Source organism: Apaloderma vittatum, unplaced genomic scaffold, assembly GCF_000703405.1.
Source record: "Apaloderma vittatum isolate BGI_N311 unplaced genomic scaffold, ASM70340v1 scaffold1478, whole genome shotgun sequence".
In the NCBI taxonomy this organism is placed as follows: domain Eukaryota; kingdom Metazoa; phylum Chordata; class Aves; order Trogoniformes; family Trogonidae; genus Apaloderma; species Apaloderma vittatum.
The window spans coordinates 1-21,165 of NW_009731023.1; the positions used below are offsets into that span (position 1 = coordinate 1).

Here is a 21,165-nt window from a genome sequence, read left to right on the forward strand (position 1 = left end):
AAAAAAGTGTCCTATTCCATTGATTTAGGGAGAGGAAAAATACCTTTTGGTCTGACTATCCTCAGTGTGAGAAATGTAATAGCCAGGATGAACAGAGTGTGAAATACACTGTGCATTGTTCTATTTAAAGTTTTGTTTTCCACTGTCACCAAAGACTTGAATGCCTTGGGTCATTATTCAAAGTATTATTTTTATTGGTTCTGTGTGGGGTACAGAAAAAAAACCAGTTGAAATGGACAGAATCAAAAAAGAGGAATGCACGAGAACTGTTATTTTTTATAAGAGAATCTGAGAATCGAAGGAAGCTTTTCCTGAGAACGACAACGAGAGAAAGAGGCACTAGTTTGAATCTTTTCAACGGAATAGATAACAGAGCTCCCTTGAAGTCTTTCTGGAAATATCTTTGCATTGAAAGGAAAAGTGAGGAGACTTGGTTTGCAGTCTGCGACTCCGACGTGTGACACACCCACCCGCCACCAAAACGAGGTCGAGAGAGATGAATTAAATTTGGCATGGCAATAAGCTCACACTCTCGGTCAACACCTTGAAACAATGAGTAGTCTTGCGGACTCCTCTTGCAACAAGTCTGAGAAATGATTTCACTAGTTTACACTTCACCCTATTCCAAGGTAACCAGATTCCTATGGATTGTCATAATCATAGAATGACAGAATCATAGAATGGCCTAAGCTGGAAGGGACCTTAGAGATCATTTTAATCCAGCCTCCCTGTTGCCAGGGACGCCACCTCTCAACTAGATCAGGCAACACAAGGGGACAAAAGGGGATCATAATCATAAAGTGAGCTCAGCACTAAAGTACTCTGCCACATTTTATTCTACTGTGGCTGTGCTTGGTGCTACAATTTGGGAGTGTATTTTTGGTTATACAAATGATTAGTGGCAGACAATGAGCACACAGTTGAGAACCAAAGAGTAGAAATTAGAAGAGTTAATGTGTCGAGCACTACTTAGGACTACCTTTAGTATATATTCTTGCTGAGATGTCTTCAACGAAATGACTTCTCTCCAGAAACATAACTCAGACTACAATCGACTGAAGCTCAAAATATCTCCACGCACTTATTCAGTCATCCCTAGTTGAAACCTCTGGGTTTCCCTTGGATTTACGTCACAAACAATGAGTTCCTGTCACTAGATATTTGGGATTCGACTTAAATGTCAGCTGAAGATGTGAGAAGTTGTCTGCTGCTGCAACTCCTCTAGGTTTATTAATTTCAAAACCTGTACACTGGCTCAAGGTTAGTCCTTGTTAGAGAGAAAATAGCAATCATACTTAACTAGCTCAACATACTCAGCATGTTGCTTTGAAATAACATTCCCTGGAATTCATAGACATTTCCCAAACCAACAGATCATTCAGAAATAGATTTCTGTAAGGAAATAATACTGTCAAAATAGAAATATAAAGGTGTATGTTGCTCATCGAGAACATGGATGCTTACCAAATTCCAGTGCAGTGCCAATCGCACACAAAAATTTGCTTGATGTGAAAAAACAATAGTTCAGGATATATCATTTTCTTTGTGATAAAAGAAAGAAAAAAATAATTGGAAAGATGCTAGCATTCCCTTACTTTCTAGTTTATGCGGGTTTTTTGTGTCTCCTGGGGTTTTTTTTAAATTATGGAAATGATGTGGAGAAAAGTGAGAGTAAAGTAACTTTGTAGACGGCAATAGAGATGAAAAAGTTTTTTAACACAAACACATCCCCAGTTAATGGAAAATTACTGCAGGCAGTACATTTGTTAGTATTTTGTCATTGCTAAGTTACATGAGACTTGCCCACCGATTTCATTTATTGAGGGGACTTTGGTCCTCCCTCATTGTAAGGATATAGAAGAGAACTTTCAACGTGCATTCAACTTACAAAGTCAAAATACATTATGTAAACTTTGTATTATCATTAACTTAGATGCTTAGTATAGAGTTTAGAAATACCAATCCGTCTTCAGTGCTCAGACCAGCATTATTTGAGGTGACATTAGTTACTCATGACTTGTAATCTTCAATATCATTTACCCCTTTCTAGACACTGCAAGATTTCATATCAAGTACAGCAGAAACTGATTCCAAACTGGTTAATGCAAATGAAAAGCACGTGCTATGATTGCCACGTAGTTTCTTACCACATTCATCTGATAATCACGACAAAGATCATCTTTTTATATGCCTTTTGAAGGTGAATTAGGAAAGTAACCATTCCTATATCTAAATCTTCAATATCATAGTTTGGACTCAAAGACACGAAGGAACTTGCTTTGAGAAGATGCTACTTTGCTGAAGTCTGACGTCTTTCATCCAAATGATCCTTATCCTGCTCAGAATTAATAAATCTATGAAAGGCAACTCCTATCTCTTTAATAATAATTTCCTTGCGATATACTCTTCATAACAAGAAGAAATTACATACAGCATAGCAGATGAAAGTGAAAGTCTGCAGATTAGATTTACAGTATATTATAATTCCCTTTCTGTGTGTCAGCATACTCTTTATTGAAGAGGTTTCCATCATTTCCATTGTGCTGATACAGTAGATTTTTTTTCCTGATAAACGGAAAACTTCTAGGGAACTATAGGCAATGTCACGTCTCTACTCCTGAAGGATACAAACCTCTACTTACTGTTTAAAACAACTCAGTTAAAAAAAAATAAATTACTCAACCACGTTAATTCATTTATCTCTTTTCATGTGGATCCCAACTGGAACTATAACAGTTACACATTACAGCATAATTGCAAGAGACTTGTGATTTCCCAAAGCAGTTATGCTAGGGTGTGGGTTGTTCTCTATGATTTCCAAAGGGCATGAAGAGAAGGATGGGTTACAGCTGGGAGAAAAGCAGAGGTACCTGATCAAGTTTCCAGTGGAACTCGGCGGGACGGAAGGTGTCAGCCTGATCGAAGTCTTTGCGCAGCAGGAACACTAATCGGCAGTTGTGGATGTACAGGGCGTAGTGATGTCGGTTCATCTCTGAAAGGAGGGGCCAATAAGGTCAGTGATCTGAACTGTCATCAGCACGTTTGTTTAGTGATTGTGTCTGAAAGCAATATACACCTAAAGGGAAAGAAAAGAAACCCCAAAGAACTGACTCTTCAATACCGTGCATCATGATGCTTCTCGGGGAAGCCACACATGGTAAGCATCTTCCCAAATTTTGCTGTATTAGTTTTGTTTATAGAAGTGTTATGTCCAAACTAATAAACAAAATCCAAATCAATATTCAATCTAACTGGTTTCAATGAAGAATTAGACCTGTTCTTCCCAATCTAAATTACAAAAGAATTAAACGTAATTTTAATTAGTTTGTCAACCAACTCCTATAAAATCTACGGATGTGTTCAAAGAGATTAGCCAAGAAGAGAACCACTGACTGAAACTCAGGCAGATGTCAGTCCCCTCAATAAGCTGCCATGTCAGCAATGCTTAGCATGGCACCATCTGAGCTTAGTAACTCATTTTTTCAGACTGAATTAAATGAACACTCTCCTGAGTTTGCCACAGCCATTGCCTAACAGTTTTTCAATACACAGACTCACCTGTCTTGTCAGAATTGCAGAGAATAGTCTCTTTCTCAGCTCTTAATCCTGGACTAGGTCCATGTTTCATCCACAGGCTGATGGTGAACTGATCAGTTAAATTCTTCGGGACTATTCCATCCGGGATTTTGGCTCCTTGCTTTCCATCAAATTTAAAAATCATGTCATTGTTATCCATGAGCAGCCCAGCTGTCCAGTTAGTTGTTGCACTGGGAGACGGCAGCAGGTCAATGGCACCTGAGGAAGCTCCTGCAAATGATATATAATGAATTACATGATCAGAGACTAATAAAAAAAGCTGTGAAGATTAATTTAATATAGGCCAGGGTTCTGGTTCACATGCTTCAGATTATTTTTACAACCCAAATGGTCCTTCCTTACAGAAGGAACAGAAATTGCTTGCACCATGGTGTATATATATCAAAGGAAATAGGTTCTTAAATGGGCACATGCTTATATTAGGTAAATTACGGGCTCAAAGAAGAAGCTTCATCCCTCACTCAATCAATCTACTCTGGCCATAAAAATCTGGAAAGTTCTACTTTTTCCACTAGAATGAATCTGTGGGAAAAATTCCAAAACGGAAGTCTCTCACATTGCTTGTCAAACTCTGATTCAGCAAGATGTTCAAGTAAACTACCTTATTTTCCCAACTTAGAGTCAGGCTTGGTTAAGAGTGTTTGGGTAATCAGTACCAACTTCATCAGGTTCTACTTTATCTGCTCAGATTTTTATGGAGATTTATTGGTTACTTTGAAAACTCATCCCGTTAGTGTGTGTTAATCCTGCCCTGGGAATAACTATTGGATTATGTGCTTAGTAGATTTAGCTGGAAGAAATCATACTGTTTCGATCCTAATAAATCCAACCAGCACCTCAGGCTGCTCAGAGAAGTACACATGGACACTGCCTAGGGAACTGGACCAGACTCTTGGCCTAGGAAGCGAACCACCCGAATGAAACCAAGCGCAAACTATTACTTTTCCATCAGAGCAACAACTTTCCATGAGCTTCCTGCAAAACTACACAACCCAGGGTAACGGAGAGAGAGCAGGATCGTCCCTCTTTGCTGGAACATGGCCTTCAATCACATACCCAGTGTTTCCATATTTCAGTTTCCTGTCTGCCATTAGTGCAAATTAGCAATCCCACTATTTGCTACTTTCTCTATGTTTAGAGGAAAAGAAGACAGCACCAAAGTCATGTTTCCCCCATATTCCAGGCTCCTCATCCAATTATTTTTTTTAAGTGAGATTTATTGTCTGTATGTTTTTGCAGTCCAAATTGTGTCTTTGTACATTCTTTATTTTTTTATTATTGTCGGATGACAAGGTGAAAAAATGCTTACTGAAATGCTTTGAGGCAAAACACTAATAACTCCTTGACTTCAAAATGACTCAAGCATAATTTAATCATTTAAACTGCCCACCTTGACTGTCAAAGTGAGTACAAATCACTGGGTTGTTGAAAAGCAGACTTAAACAATCAGTTATAGGAAAAGTGAATTTCAATGCACTGTCCTTAGCATCTGAATTCTCTAGATTTCCAACAGACGAATAAAGAAACAAGCACAGGATTTATAAACTGGGTCCTTAATTACAGAGAGACAATCTTGTATTTTATATGACACAGACGAATGTTTATCTGTGATCGCTCAGTTTTGTACTTTCTGCAGTTGCACAGTACTTCACTGGTAGAAAAAAATTCAGGGTTTTCTTCCTTTTTCAAATAATTTATTCATCCAACCATTAGATACAATAAGGTCATTTCTGGAAGAAAACTCATTTCCAGAAATAATTTAACCTGCTTTCATAAGAGTTCTCTCTACATTAAGGATGGTAATAAATATTAAATACCAAAGCCGGTTGAAATATAATTCTGATGTAAAGTTCATTGTCATTTACAACCTTTTTATCAAAGTCCTATTACAAGTTTCTACCCTACCTGTTCTTCTCTATGAAGATACGGAAACCTCGGACCAAAAGGAAGAGAATATTCATCCAGCAGTGAGAATTTTTCCCCCCATTTACATATACTTTTTACATTCTATCTATTTTCTCAAGTGCTTTATATTCTGTTCCTTCACAGATGAAAACTGGAAGTTCAACAGTAATGGCACCTGCTCACAGGCTGCCTGCGACTGCCACGGTGGCACTGGCAGACCTGCTGAAGTGGTTTTGATCCTTCTGCTTTGCACCAGCTTAGGGCTACACACGGCACAGACAACGAATTAAGAGTGGACTAGTGTTGGAAACAGCGAGTTTACTCGGAAGAAGAAGACTGGAAATTCTCTTTGCTACTGCCTAAGTGTCAGCAGGTGAGGTAGTGGAGCCACACGCTGCAAACTGAACTCCTTCAACTCTGCACAACATTCCTCAGCTAAGGAACTGTACACGAGCAGAAGGTGCCCACTTTCAGCCCTACAGTAAAAATGGTAATATTGTCACACAGAGCTGCCTTTAGTGTTTTATACCAATGTAATCATTTAGGAGGTCAGATCTTGTACGTAGTGATCTGCCCTGAACGACTGTGCCATTTGCAGTTCTGGTCTCTAACAGGCACAAAGCAACGTTCTTTTTGTTGCCGATACAACTTCTTAGAGGAGGTAAAAGTACTTGACTTCAGCTATAACATATTTATTTTTATTCAAATGCTAGTACAGGCCGTGCTCAACCTCAGCTCTGATGTCATTAACATGCTCAAGATGCACACTGTTGGCAGATGGGCTTTCTCTTGCTTTTCTAGGATCTCAGTCACTTGGGTTAAGGTACAGGACTAAAATGACTCGTTCCTTTAATCTTACCTAAGCCATTTTCTGTTTGAAAATACTCAGATGTTAGGAGAGTGCTACTACTCCCCCTCAGTTTCACCTCACTTTGCCAATCTGCACAGGTAATTTGTAATCGTGACTGCAAACTGTTGTGTTGTTTTTTTTTTTCCTGGGAATTAGCTCTCCATTGTTAATAATTTAGTAACACTGGTTGAAAATTTTCAATTATTTGTAATTGTGACTGCAAACTGTTGTGGTTTTTTTTTTTTCCTGGGAATTAGCTCTCCATTGTTAATAATTTAGTAACACTGGTTGAAAATTTTCAATTACAAAATTATTTCTTAAAGGTTAGCGTATTGATCTTAGTGTATGTTAGACACTGTTGTGTGGTTGTCAAAGAAAATGGGAGTCCTACGCCATGGCACCCCAAACCAAAATCCATGCATCTAAATGGGAAAAAAAAATTGCACATTTGCCACTGTAGCTCAGACAGGAGTCAGGTAACGTGATATTTTGGAGAAAATGAGAATCATTGTTCTACACCACGAGGGCATCAGATGAAGACTCTAAGAAGACAGTATTTTGAAGGATAAGCAGAGACAGCAGACCTCAAATGCTAAAATATAAATGACTTATAAATGACAAGGAAAGAGAAAAAAATTGTGAAGGGAAGGAGGGCAGGAGAGAAAAAAAATGAAGCAGGGTAAAGGTATGAAAAAAAGTGAAGACAAGTGACCGAGAATGGAGCACCAGTCAAATATCACCACTCTCTCAGTTTTCATTGCTACAATCCAAAATGAACCAGCTGAACTAAATCCACGTACTGCACGTTTACAGGCCACCAGGAACCAGTGCTTTATCTGGAAAAATAGTAGTAGTGGTATATCAACTGAAAGCCATATCCATACCACATAACTTCTGCAGGGATTTTTCTGAGTACGTCTCACGATCGCAGCCCTTTCCGATGTAATTGGTCTGTAATTCAATGGTGGTGTGAATGGAGGAAACCGGTCCATCACAAGTTTCTAAACGAATGCTGGGAAACAAAGGTAAGCTGCCAGAACCAGGCTTGTATTCAATCCGTTTGTTCCAGTCTGGAAAAATAAAAAACAACGGTAAAAAGATCCAAGAGTGATTAAAAAAGGGGAGGGAGTTGCACAATTTTAAATGCCATATTGTTCTCAAAGGTCATTAAGGCAAATATAAGAGGTTTTGAACTTGGCGTCAATAAGTTACTGTGCTAAAAACCGCCCATATTTTGCCCCTCTTTGTAAAAGTGTGTCAGGCTCAGTGAAGCAATACCGCTGCTGCTAGAGTCACACAAGCACGGGGTCCATGCACGCCCTGACGAGAAGTGCTAACTGGTGTCAGTCTGGATCTCCAGTGTCCGTGCCCCTGTGACGGGCTACACGCTGGCTCCATGGGGGGCTGCTGCACTGGATTTGGTCCGATTTCATAGTTTTGTGATACAGAACAAATACCTCCAGGGACCAGGCTATATGCATCCGCCTCACTGGAGCGTGACCAAAAGCTAATACAACACATCTGCAGTGCCACTTCTCGTCTTCGACTGTCTCACTAATTCCGTGAAGTATTAATGACAGAAAGTTACAGCTGAAAGGACAACTCATGCTTCCAGCCAGATCTCGGCAATCTGGGCCTTTGCTTACGCAGATGTCTCAGAGCCCACAACACTGAAGCAATCACCTGCCTCAGGCAGCCACCTGGACGTGCCACACGTATCACTTTGCTTCTCAACTGGAGCATTTAATTTTAAAATCCAATTAATTATCGTGTTTGTAACCTGCTTCAGAGAAAACCCAAATAAACAGCATTAATTAAAAACGTGTGCTTCAGTGTCTTTACAGTTCGCATTTTCAAAGAATCACAGAATTTTTTAGGTTAGAAGGGACTGTAAAGATCATCTAGTTCCAAGCCACATTAATGTCACATTAACACAGAGATGCAAAGAGCTGTTGTGAAGTCAAAACACTATTCAACTCTGCTGCCTAATATGTGCTTTGGTACATCTGCAAAATTTGCCAGAAGAAAATACTCACACATACACAGCTGAAGTTTCTCTGACCTTTTTAGTCCTACGTAAACGAGGATGCCATAAATGGAAAAATTCTAGGTCCTGGCAGTCAATGAAATCTCTTAATGAAAATGGACAGAAATAGTCTTTCTAAATACCGGTGGAAGGCAAAGTAATTATATATATATATATACACACACATATATTTTCATTTAGTAAGTGAAGTAATTTATTGTTTTTGAACAGACCTTATTTTTAGGAAGCTAGAAATAAGGTGTTATCTCCTACCATCTTAAACTGGATTAAAAATTTACAAGAAAATCTGAAAGTCCATGAAAACACTCTGAAATGTAAAGAAATCATTAGTCTCGGGTCCAGACAGATACGATGCTGACAGCCACCAGTTTGCATTTCAAAATTTTCATATTTTCTTCATGACTTTTAATCCAAATTGTAATCATGCAGTATTTCGTTCTGAAGAGGAAGCTGAGACTTCATGGAACATCCTGAAAGTACGTTTAGTGTCTATTTTTACTAAAATCCTTAGGACTTGTACACCACTGACTAAAAGACAACTATGACTACTTTATTGCCTTTGCACACATCAGCTGAGTTTCTATTTCAGTAGTAATTTTCAGGTAATAATATCCAGCCCATTCATTCCATAATAAGTTAGATTTGATCTGCAGTATTGCATAATTTGTCTGCAATTGTCAACTTAAACAGTTCCCTTAGAATTTGAAGTATCATATAAGGTACATCATTACAATAAAGGATTTCTGTTCCCTAGCCATTCCAGAAACTCAAGATTAATATTTTTCCAGTCCAAGAAGAGAATCAAATTCTTTCAGATACTTAATGTGAAAATGAAATAATTTGCTGTTTTGTATCCAAGCTAGTAATACGTGAATTATTGATCTTTATAGTCTCTTAGTCACTAGTTAAAACATTATATTCCACTCCCCAAAGGGAAAAATAGACTCTCATGTGTATCTGAAATATTTCTGTCTCAGTAGCTTTCAGGTTTCAGCCACATTTTCATTTCTCAGCTACATCAAATTAACTGGCACTCATGCAAAATATTCATTAGTGTATGTGAGATGGGACTGAATTATTAACTGTAACATATCTGCAACCGCACACTCACTTCCACTTACATGAAGAACATCTTATAAAACCCACGCTCTATAAAAAATGCCACTGCTCACCAGGAAGAATAACGGCAGACCTCTGTTTCTGCCACGTGAATTGCAAGAGGCGCTTCATTTCACAGCGTTACCTTTCAACGCGGCAGAAATGGCAATTTGTACCCAGAGATCGTAAACCCCGCGTGTTCTAAATCACTCGGCTCTAAACTCTAAACCACCAACTAGACTTGAGCTCATGTCTTTTTACCTTGGTCCTCTGCAGCGTCATAAGCCAACCCTCATCCTAAATCCCTCTGGCACTTCTTGCACTGACCTAGGACAGATTTAGGAGGTGCACCAGGGGATCCCTCCCCGTGCAGACGGCGATCCCCAGCAGGCACGAGGCAGTACTGGAGGATGATACAATCCTGTGCTAGCAGGACAATCCTCAAAGGCAGAAAGAGCTCTGATACATATCAGCTACCTTATTTTTTATGGTACTTGCCCCCAGGGCATTTCAGCCTCCCGGAGGTGTTGAAGCTGAGGCCAGCACCCTCTATCTCACCACCAGTAAAGTCCGTGACGCTGGAAAGTGCACAGAGTTAGAACAAGTGACGAGAAGTGGGAAGAGCTTACTGTGAGGAAAACCCAAGCCTTTCACTTCATTTCAAATGTGGTGAAGATTTTTTTTTCTCCTCCTCCCAGAATAACATTGTTATTTGGATACATTAAAAAGATCAGCGCTTTCCCCTCGGGAATGTGATGGCACTTTTTGGATTTATCTAGAACTGACTCAAAGGGAAGAGCCTTACGCAACCTGAGACTACAAAAGCCTCTGAATTTCAGATATTTAAAAACTCTATCTTAAAATGTGACTCATGCCTGGGTTATGCAAACAGTCAAAAGATACCTAACCCTGACTGAAATGGCAGGTTGCACTGGATTAGCTAAACTCAACCAGCATGGACCCATAAAGGTAACCACTGGATGCCCGGAGGGGAAGACTAATCCCACGGGAAAGTTTGGAATAAAACTAGCCCTGTTAAGCCTTGCAGAAGACTGCCTTTGTTTGGATTTTTTAATTCAACAGGCTTTTGCTTGCTGCTTGTGGTTTAAAGCTCTTCCAGGCAACAGAAGCCAGCCTCAGACGGCGTATGGCTACAACCTAATGACACGGAGTGCAAACATCACAGTGCCAAGTCTGTGGTTCTGATCCCACCAATTATAAAACATCTAAGCAAACTTGGATCTTGATCTCCTAGATGCGTAAATTATTTCAAGATCACAATGGATCAAACTCCACTGACAGTTTGAGCCTTTAAAAGTAAATCCCAATGCACTAAATAAATTTCCCTTATAACAGAAGACTGCCAGTGATCTCTACCCTTAACAGTTTTGTATGTCTCTTTTTCCTTGTGATTCATGTATTACGTTTCAATTTGCTTCTAACGCTTGATGACAACAAGAATGATTTAATAGGATTTTTTCTTGAAGGAGTACGGCGCGTGTACAGAGGAGGTACACCCGGACTCATGAGTCTGTAGGTGTGTGGCCATGAACTTTAATTCCACACCATGACATTAAAAATGATGGCGAGGTAGTTAAAGATGACTGCAACACAGCTCCTACTGTGCCAGTGAAATGCAAATCTTCTCTCATGTTGGACTGAAGATGTGCATCTTGGCAGCTAAATGTATGATAAAATTTACGTAGTGCTATTAGTGTGTCTCCACATAACAGCTGGAACATAAGGCAGTCGGAGCAATGCAATTGGTAGATCCTCTGTATTCTCTACAGCATCTTCGCATCTGTCCTGTCTATGCAGGCTGGATACTTGGCCGAAGGTTATTCTGCTTATTTTTCTTCTTTTTGTCTTTTTTTTAAATTTATACACTTTACAGCTTTGCTAAAGTATTTTTTAAACACTTTCTATTTCTTCTAAAAATGGAAACGATCTAGAATAAATAAAAACATCCTTATGCGTAAAGCATTTCAAACAAGATTAGAAATGTCTCTGTAGTTTTGCCAAAAGTACACTTGTTTTCATAGTTTACGAAACCCGGTATCTTAAAAGCAGCAGCCAGGCAGCTCTAGATGCTGTACAACGGTACTTGCAAAAGCAGTGCACTGTTCTTCCAAAACTACAATTTTCTTTTTAACACCATGAATTTACTGGAAAGCGCACATATTGCCAGAGTATCATATGCTGCAGCAATCTCAATAAACACCTGCTGTCCAGTTAGGCATTCTCCACATGCGAAAGATCAATGGCCATATGACATTTCCAAAATGTAGACACTTCAGTACTTGAATTTCTGCTTTGAACTAAAGATAAAGGATTTTTTAGCAAAACAGACACAGGGTAATAGTTCCTGTGCATTTTCTTTCAGGCGCTATTCTCTCTATATTTAAGGACTTCTAAATTGTGCCAATCCAAAAAAAATCAAAACAAGTCAATCAAATAAAACATTTCAAAGGATTTTAATTGCCCATTTGGAAAAGCCCCGAAACTTCAAGACACACAATGCAATCACCTTTATCTGACTTGCTTCTGTGTCTTGACTAACCCTCCTCAAAATATCTGGAAAAGGAAAATTTTTACTTACAAAAAAAAAGGGAAATCTCAGCATTTCAACAGACCTCTCACGGAAACTCTGAATAGAAACTCTTTCAAGAAACTCTGAACGCTGTTTCTTGATGTAGATGACAAGTGAGCAAAACTGAGTTAACATTTTTATTTTAATTTTAAGAATATCATTAATGTTAAAATGGATCATCTGTTATGCCTTGTCAGCTACTTCTTAAAATAACCAGGTCTGTTCAGGTTGTCTGAGAAGTCCCCCATTCCTGAAACTGATTGTTTTACAAAGGAGTGAGTTTGGGAGGATCCTCCCTGGTTACCAAAGCAGCTAGGAAGGATCAGCGGAATGCTACTTCCAGGGTCCATCAATCTCCCTGTGTGCTGCCCAGAATAAAACAGTCTGAACACAATTTGCTAAGTTTTAAAGGGTCAAGGAGTCACCACTGACAGAAAAAAAAAAAGATTTTTCTCTTGGCAACCGAGTAAAAAGCTTAACAAGTTGCCGCGACTCCTGCCACTGTTAGCAGACATGTACTGGGCTGGGGAATTTTGGTAGAAATTATGCCAAAAGTGAAACAAGATTTAAGTATCAGCCAGTACCGTGCTTCAGGTACCATAAATACCACACATAGATACCACTTAGGCTATTTTTTACTGAATTCTATTTCCCTCTATTTTTAAATTAACATATGTACGTAATATATGTATGTACATACACATATAAATTAATACATATATACATATGCATGTATACACAAAATATGAATGTTTTTACCCAACGCTACCAAATAATCCTTAAAGTTCTGTTCATTTTTTCAAGGGAGAAAAGATCATTTTTCATCCAGCACCACCAGCCACATAAAAAACCCACCCCAAACGCTAATAAAAGTTCCTTGGTTGACAGCTAATCTACAAGCTAGTAACATATGAATGACAGGGCTGCTAAATCTGATGCTGCATATGTATTTAAGCATGTTAAATAGGATGAGTGGTTTGTTAAGGAAGGTCTGCCCCAGTTAAAGCCTCTCCATAGCAAAGAGAAGACTCAAGCTAACTCCAAAGCCCTGCTAAGGCCCCATGGTTTGCCAAGAGATCTGAATGCGGGTCTCATAAGCATAAACAAACACCCATAGCCACCCTTCCTGCTTGCAGCGTGCTGGGAGTTTAAACAACAGCAATAAAAAAGAGACAGAAACTGGGATTATTGCAGCACGGTCGTAAAGTCTGCTGTTGCAGGAGGTAGGGTCCTGTGATGGAACAGCTCTTGAGCCTGAAACAGTGACACTGAATACTCCACTGAGCCTTAATGGTGCCCAATTACACAAAACCAACACATCAGAGTCTAAAAATCAGGAAATAACAGCGTAGGTTAAACTATTTGCTGTGACATGCCATTTGAACAATGACGGACATTTCCTGCAGAAAACTGGGTGTCAGAGCTCCAAGCGTGCTCATAAGCCTCACCCAGAGCCTACCTGAGCCAGGAGCTCTACTTAAGCTGATCCCCACCACCTCAGTCCCATCTCTGGGTCTGCCCTGCTCGTCTCAGGTGAGGCATTGGCCCTTGGTGACAAAGGCTCTGCAGCTCAGGGAGCTCCTGGCTTTTGCCTTCCCTTAGGCAGCAGCCCTGCTCTTGCTGCTCACTGATACCCAGTTAAACGTCGTGAGAGACTTGTAATGTTTTCAGGAAGGTAAAGCACCACCAATGACATAATTACGGGAAAATACAGCTTCCCAGGGAACAAGGGCTGCAACTAGTGTTTGGATCCTGGTATTCCAAGGGATTTCTCTACTGGGGAGAGTGCAAAGAGCTTCTCAAATTCCAAAAGAAAGACTCTGAAACGCTACCTGGACTAGTTACTGAATGGAGGATGTCAAAGTTTCTGCAAATGCCTGCAACTTTTAAGCCCATGGTGCAAGAACATTTCTAACATGCAGAGGAAAGAAAATCACAGGGATATATCCTGTAGTGCTTTAACTTTTGAGCAGAGGAAGCAATAATGGAACTACCAGCTGTCAGGTACACCTCAGGGGTAAGAAATTTCTCATGATATGATAAATGAAATGGTAATTGCCCCAGCGAAGCTCATGGACATCTTGCAGTGAAAATTTAAAAAAGGAAAGCCTTTTTTTTAATGTAGTTGTAAATGCAGAAGGAGTGAACTTCCACACAGGTATATGGAAATAAGAATCTATTTCAAATAGTTCTAAAACAAATGGTTTCTTGCACCAGTTAAGATGGAAAAGACAGGCTTTGGCATTTCAGTTGAAACTTATAAACAGAACTGCCTGAAGAGAGGCCAGTAAGGAGTTACTCTGAAAATGCAAAGTTCACAGTACACAGGGAAGCAACTAGAATCTGCCTTGGGTTTGTTATTTGGTATTTCCATTAACGGAAAAAACAGGGCTGTGTTAATTCCTTCTGCCAGTGACAAAACTAGAAGGCAATAGAGGAAGTGGATATCCCAAGCACAGAATAAGACGACCTTGAGAACCGATGTTACAGAAATATTGTTTTGTAGGAATGATATGAGATGTCAGCTCATGCTCAGGAGCTTCAGCAAACCGGTGAGCCATCACTGAAAAACGACACCTAGAAAAAGAGCTGATTCCATTAATCAGAAACAGCATGTCCATGAGCCACCAGTCTGATACAGCCGGGCAAAAGAAAAGTAGTCTTGGAATATAGAAAAGCCCCGTGATTCTAGTAAAAGGCTACAGTAAAAAAGAAACGTGAAAACACCTTATCTGGAGTGTTCAGGAAAGATGTATTTAGCTGTAATGTGTACAGTGGTAGTCATGGTAGTCAAACGAGGAAAAATAATGCTGATACAAGCACATAAATGAGTATGAATTTACGTAAACTTGGGAGCTCAAAAATCAGAAATGGAAAATGATTTTCAAATGTCTGAAATGGGTATCGTGCTACAATGGTGCCATTCAAGTTAACAGCTGAATGTAAGCATTTCATTACCATTACCTCCTTTTAAGGGTGCATGGCTAATGCACGCACAGCAGCTCCAAGACTAGACTGGCATAAAGGCTCCCTGCTTTGCAATAAATCTCAGTTTTAAAAATCTGGGTAAATAACTTCTAGCTAAGACAACACAAGCATTTTAAGCTGCTAGATATGTGCACAAGAAGAGTAGAAATTGATTTATATTTATTGCAGAAAATACTTGGGCCATTACACTGTTCCTGAAGACTAGGAATATTATTTTCATAAGCAAGGTTTCTATACTTGACCACCCTCCTCCAAATACCCAATTGCTTTAGTAATCATATTGCTCCTTGTTAAAAGCGCTGGCAGCTCAAAAGCCAATACAGTTTTAGTTTTCCTCCATAATTGGATTTTACTGGAAAGCCCACACGAATACCATTCTAAAAATCACTCAAGCATCTACTGCAAATAGCATCTATGAAGTATGTTGACTCAGAAGTGATCTAAGATCACTCTGCTACTAAAATAGAAGGTCTTGCCCTTCTCTGAACAAAAGAAAGATTATATTCCAGCAGGAAAAGAGAGCTGATCTGACCTGCACATGGCCTCTGAATGACTATTCAACATTAAAGAGGTGGTAAGAACGTGCCTTTTGGTGGTGGCAAAGCCCTCGGTCACCCAAGTGAGCCTTACACGTCTTAAAAAAGAAGCAACATGCAATAGCTTTGATACTTTAACTACTCCTATTAATTTTTCTTATAGGCTCTTAGGTAAATAAAGAGAAGCTTTTATTTCAAATCTAAATTTAAGCAAACAGTAAGTGAGAAGTCACTGAATTTTTAAGGAACAGATTTTTAAGATGATTTTTTAAGGAACTTCCACTTTTATATTTTTACGTCAGGTAACTAGATTAAACATGTATGTGGGTTCTCAGGACTTCAAGAGAAGTGTAGGAAATATTTTCAAATTAGTAAAACACTTGAGGCTGGATGTCCTGAAATCCTCTTTTCTACTCAGAATCCCAATTTTTGCTTAAAATAGAGATTAGTGAGCATTGCTTATGCAACGGCCATAATAAATTTGACAGAAAAAGTCCTCGTTTGTCAAAGACAATGTGACTTTTAATTTTTGGGCTGTTGTCTTTGCTCTATACTTATCCCCCAAGAAACACATTCAAGCTTCCCCGTTTATTTCAGAAGAGGCAGAGTCCTCCAACACTTTATTGGGGTATCCAGCTGATGGGCTTAAAGGAACTTTTTAACGTTATTCCTTAATAACCCCTTCCTTCTGAAATCAATTGCATTTTAGAGAACAACCTGACTTTTGGCTTAATTGTCAATAGCTGAGCAGATCTCTGGCTGTCTCAAAACAGCCAGTTTCGTGGACATCATTCAGTTTTTGAGGCTAAATCCCTTATTTTCTCCCCAGGTAGAGAGCTTGGTACAGGAATATTGTATTCAACCTTCTGTTATCTTGCACTTCTCAGCACATTGTTTTATATTTTATTTCCATATGTTAATCCACTAGTGGGGACAGTACCTCCTTCTGTTTTATGAAGACTGTTCCTAAAAGTAGCAGAAACGAGAAGACAATATTGTGGTACTACAGATGAGCTACAGAAAACACGGTGTAGATGACAAGGGTTTGGCTCGCTCTTATTTCACTTCATGTTTTCTAATGAAAATACTATATGGATATTTAGCACTGTGCTGCCAGGAGCCTGTTTACCCTGCTCTGAATAAGGCAGAAGGAACTTTACAGAAATCAATATTTGTGACTTTAAACAAACTGCAGGGAAAAGAACCCCTCTGGAAGCCCGGGAGGAATGGAGAGACCCCCAGGGAATGGGCTGAGGATAACAGAGGGTTTTGTAGTATGGAAACCCACGAATTATGTCTAAAAAACACTTAAAACAAAAACTTCCACTGCGTATCTTCCTACTACGGTTCCAAAATACCACAATCTAGCTTTTCTTTACGAAGTAGTCTCTTTACTTACCTCGCAGCAAGTGACCACTCCAGCAGTTGAAAATCATGGAAATTAGCACACAGATAGCTTGAAGAGAATTTTTAGCATAGCTATATAATTCAGTTGCCAAAGCTCACTAATGAGACTTTCCAATTAAATTAACCAATTAGGAATTAATTCAGCTCATCGATTTACATTTTTAGCTTGCTTAGGATACTAATAGCACTTGAGAGCGGTCTGCTTGGAATGGTTTGATGTCAGTTTGGGTCAAGTTTGTTTCTAAAATAGAGCCCTAATAGAGTGGAGGCTTGTTGTTCGCTGAAAATGCCTGCGTGGGCACGCTTGCTGATGTATGTTAATGTCTGCCTTCAAAGAGCAGGCAAGTAGCCCCTCGATTTAACGAAGACTTACACGCTGTTAGCCCAAGGGAATATTGTTTAAAGGACAGCAGCTTGGGTTCTTGAGTCTCACTTGCTCTGCTGTGCGCGTCAGTCACGTGCACTCAGCCTCCAGAACCAGGAGTCATTTTGCACGTTGTTTTACGTAACCCTGTTCTTCCCTGCGCCACCCCTGCACACGAGAGGTTATGTGAAGGGCACGTGCATTGAAATTTACTGCACAGAAATTGTTAACACTGAATTTACATTAGACTACTGCGATTTCTACTCACAACAGCCACACAAAGAACTGCACGATATTTCAGACAGCTAAAGCCAGTTACTTTTAAGACTAAACTAACTGCAAATGCTATACGTCGAAATTCCAAGTATTTAGTTCTTCAAGCTAACACTGAAGAATAAGAGAAAAATCATCTATTGTATTTTTGGCAACTTCTGTATTATAACCAAAGGGTCAGAATATTCATCTTTTCTGTCAAGCAAAACATGGCTGTGCCTCTCTCAGTCATCTGATCTTTTCAAATATATCATTACTTCAAAGAAGATGGAGCACACCTGCTGGCTGCCTCTGTGTGGTGAGGTCACAGAGTAACAGACACAGGGAGGGAAGAACAGTATAAATATCCTCCATTCCTAGTCTCCAGATTTCCTCCTTAAGTACTGGAATCAGCAAGTTCAGCTTTATTTGTTTTTCTCCCCAGCAATAGTTAATTTTTAAAGATACTGGGTCAAAGTGAAAAACAACATCACCTATGTAAATGTCTTCATGTTTAAAAATAAGTAGGCATAAAACAATCTCATTAAGAGAAATGTGGAAATTTCTGTGCTTTTATATATTATATAGAAAAATATATAAATGCATAATATAAAATATATATTATATAATTTCACTAACTATTGTATTGCAGCTCATTGTCAAATTATAATGAACGACTTAGCAACTAACAATGAAAATCATATCTACCCAATTGTTTACCTAAAGACCGTACACCCTGAGTACGCAAACATTATCCACTTGCATTTGGTGCCATCTGACCTGGAGACAGGCCAGCGAAGCGAAGCAGTCACTCCAGAGATGGAAAGGTACAATTTCACATGGACGGCACAGAATATGCCAGAGCAGAACATATTGAGCTATTTCCTATTTTCCCCTTGCCTATGATAAAGACCCATCATAAAGTTTCAGCAGATCAAAAGGGAGAGGGAGCAATTGTGCCAAATCGCCACAGAAATAAAAAACACCCGAATTCAAGCACAATGAACGCTCTCAGAGCGTATCCTTTCCGACCCGAGGTGCTTTAGTCAAGCTGCTTTAAAATTTCTTACGTATTGCATTCCTTTTTGTAAGAGCTGGTGCTTCATATAGGCTGTTTCTATTTTCTCACCAAAAAACTTAAAATAAGAAGCTGGCAGCCTCTGACATTAAATACCTAGTCCTAACCAAGCCGCCAGCCCCACACAGCTCTCACTTCCAGAAGAGCAGGAAATAAATTCTGCATGCATAAAATAACAACACATGAGTTCCAACATTTCATTAAAAAATTAAATACCTTGCAGAAACTTCATATCATCTGAGACGAACAAAGCATAAAACAATCTAAAACAAAGCTGATTTGAGGTTGTTTCTAATACTTTTCTGGGCTACCCCATGTCTAAACTCACCTGGTGGGATCAGCAATGACCATCTGTCATATAACTGATGCTTGAACTATGAAATAAGTATGGCAATATTGGACAATATAAACACACCATTAATAAGGCTCTTTTTTTAAAAAAAAATACAATAAAGAAAATACCTAAATGGAAACAACATGGACATTTTAAAAAAAATCAACAATTGTACCCCTTTTTATACAGATTTCAGCCTAATTTGAGAGTATTTAATTTGAAGTGAGTCCATAAAATCGAAACATTTCCACAGTGTAAACAGAGCATTTTTATTAAAAAAAAAATTAGAATATTCTGTCTTGTTTTTCAAAACTCCACAATTAATTGTATAAACCCAATATGCTCCAAGTGAGAGCTGTAAAAATGGATTCAGGGTACTGCACACATTTCATTACAAGGTGCTCTACACCAAGGCTTCTCATTTCACAAAGAAAATCAAATCTCAGTCTACAAATTTACTCTCACGTACAACAGCCACAGTGCTTTTTTCCTTCTCAATCGTTCTCTTTAAAATCTACAGTTACGAAGGTCACGTTAGTTCTGAATGGCACCTGCATAATGTGGTTATATCCAGTTGGTTTGTCCCTGATCCAGCCCTCATTTTCATCCTAATTCTTTGCACTTTGCAGCACGTCTATCTTTCTAGGAAACTGCCAGCTGGATTTTTCTCCATTTTAGAGCAGACTGTAGATCCCTGCAATCTCTTCAGGAAATTCATCCCTGCTGAAACATCTCAACACGAAGACAGTAACCAGGATTAACAAACACCTTTCCCTCCCCCTGCCGGTTGAGCGTGCCTTGAGCCACGCACGCGTGCACACGAAAGCCAATTCCACACCTGGAACAAGATAATCTGAACAACTCTGGCACACATGGGAAAACTACCTTGTCATGGTGGCTTCAAAAGTTTTATTTAAAGGAGTAGTAGGAGAAAGGCGAACCAGAAGTGCTTTTTTAATGCTGCAGTCTGGTCAGACCGAATTATAAAACAGCTTATTAGAACAGTATAGTTTATCAGAATCGAAATTTGTCTTTTTTTTTTTTTTTTTAAATCTGTTCTTTGTTCTGACTAGAGGAGAAACATGGCAAATGCAACCAAGTATAGGATTATTATCCACTTTAACAGGCTTGGAATGAAGTAAGCATAAGAAAGAGCAATCCTATTTCCCTTACTGCAAGGTGGAGGGAAAACACCAAAGTAAAGGGATTTAAACTGAAAAATAGAATATTTAAACTATTAAACCTTACCTTGCCAGCCTGGTTTGCACACTGGTTTGACATTAACTCGTACTAACACATCTTCTGTTGCACGTTTTTGTCCACAGTCAAAAGCTGTTACCATTATCTCATACTGGTGCTGTTTATCATAGTTCAGTTTCTCAGTGTTTCGGATGTTACCTATAGATTCAACATAAAACAAGTTTCAGAAATCATTTCTTGGCTAAGCATACAAAGACTGTAACATCTGGGTCCTGGGTAATCCAATAGTTTGTGACCAGAACGTTCTCTGAAGCTCGTGGGACATCCAAAGGCCGGACAGTTAGGAGCAATGGGAAGTATTTTTTCGGTGAGTCCAGAGAAGTTCTTCGGCAAATACAAGATGTCTGGGATATAATCTGGGCATGAGAAAGCATATGCTCAACACTTTTTCAGCTATGACTGTAGGACTCATTGGGAGCTAGATCTTGAAACGTGAAGTATGAGTAGGTGCAATGTCATTTTCCACATCTTCTCCAAATACACTGCGTCACCAAGGCAGCTGCATTCCTGAGAACCGCTGCTCAGCGTCCTTCTTTTCTTTCACTAATGCCATTACGCTCTAGGTGAGAGAGACTTTTATCCCTTTAACACTTTTCTCTGGGTTTTTAAAAATCAGAAAAGCCCCAGAATTACCTTCTACATTAGAGTGCTGAGCAGTATTTGATGTGACAGCACAGTGTTATCACCATCCTTCTTTTCTTTCACTAATGCCATTACCCTCTAGGTGAGAGAGATTTTTATCCCTTTAACACATTTCTCTGGGTTTTTAAAATCAAAAAAGCCCCAGAATCACCTTCTACATTAGAGCGCTGAGTAGTATTTGATGTGACAGCACAGTGTTATCACACGGAAAACAAAC

General features: G+C 39.2%; 1 protein-coding gene across 1 annotated transcript in view; it reads right to left on the bottom strand.

Moving 5' to 3' along the window:
• Window positions 1-2,870: 2,870 nt before the first annotated feature.
• LOC104278123 (calsyntenin-2-like) overlaps window positions 2,871-21,165 on the bottom strand; it is a gene marked incomplete at its 3' end in the record, with an annotated part of 25,222 nt that continues 6,927 nt past the window's right edge. Inside the window, exons 3-6 of the mRNA XM_009875005.1 lie at window positions 20,295-20,444; window positions 7,237-7,422; window positions 3,559-3,807; window positions 2,871-2,992 (exon numbers count right to left, since the gene is read on the bottom strand). Of these exons, the coding sequence (XP_009873307.1) occupies window positions 2,871-2,992; window positions 3,559-3,807; window positions 7,237-7,422; window positions 20,295-20,444 (707 nt within the window). The remainder of the gene's footprint in view (window positions 2,993-3,558; window positions 3,808-7,236; window positions 7,423-20,294; window positions 20,445-21,165) is intronic.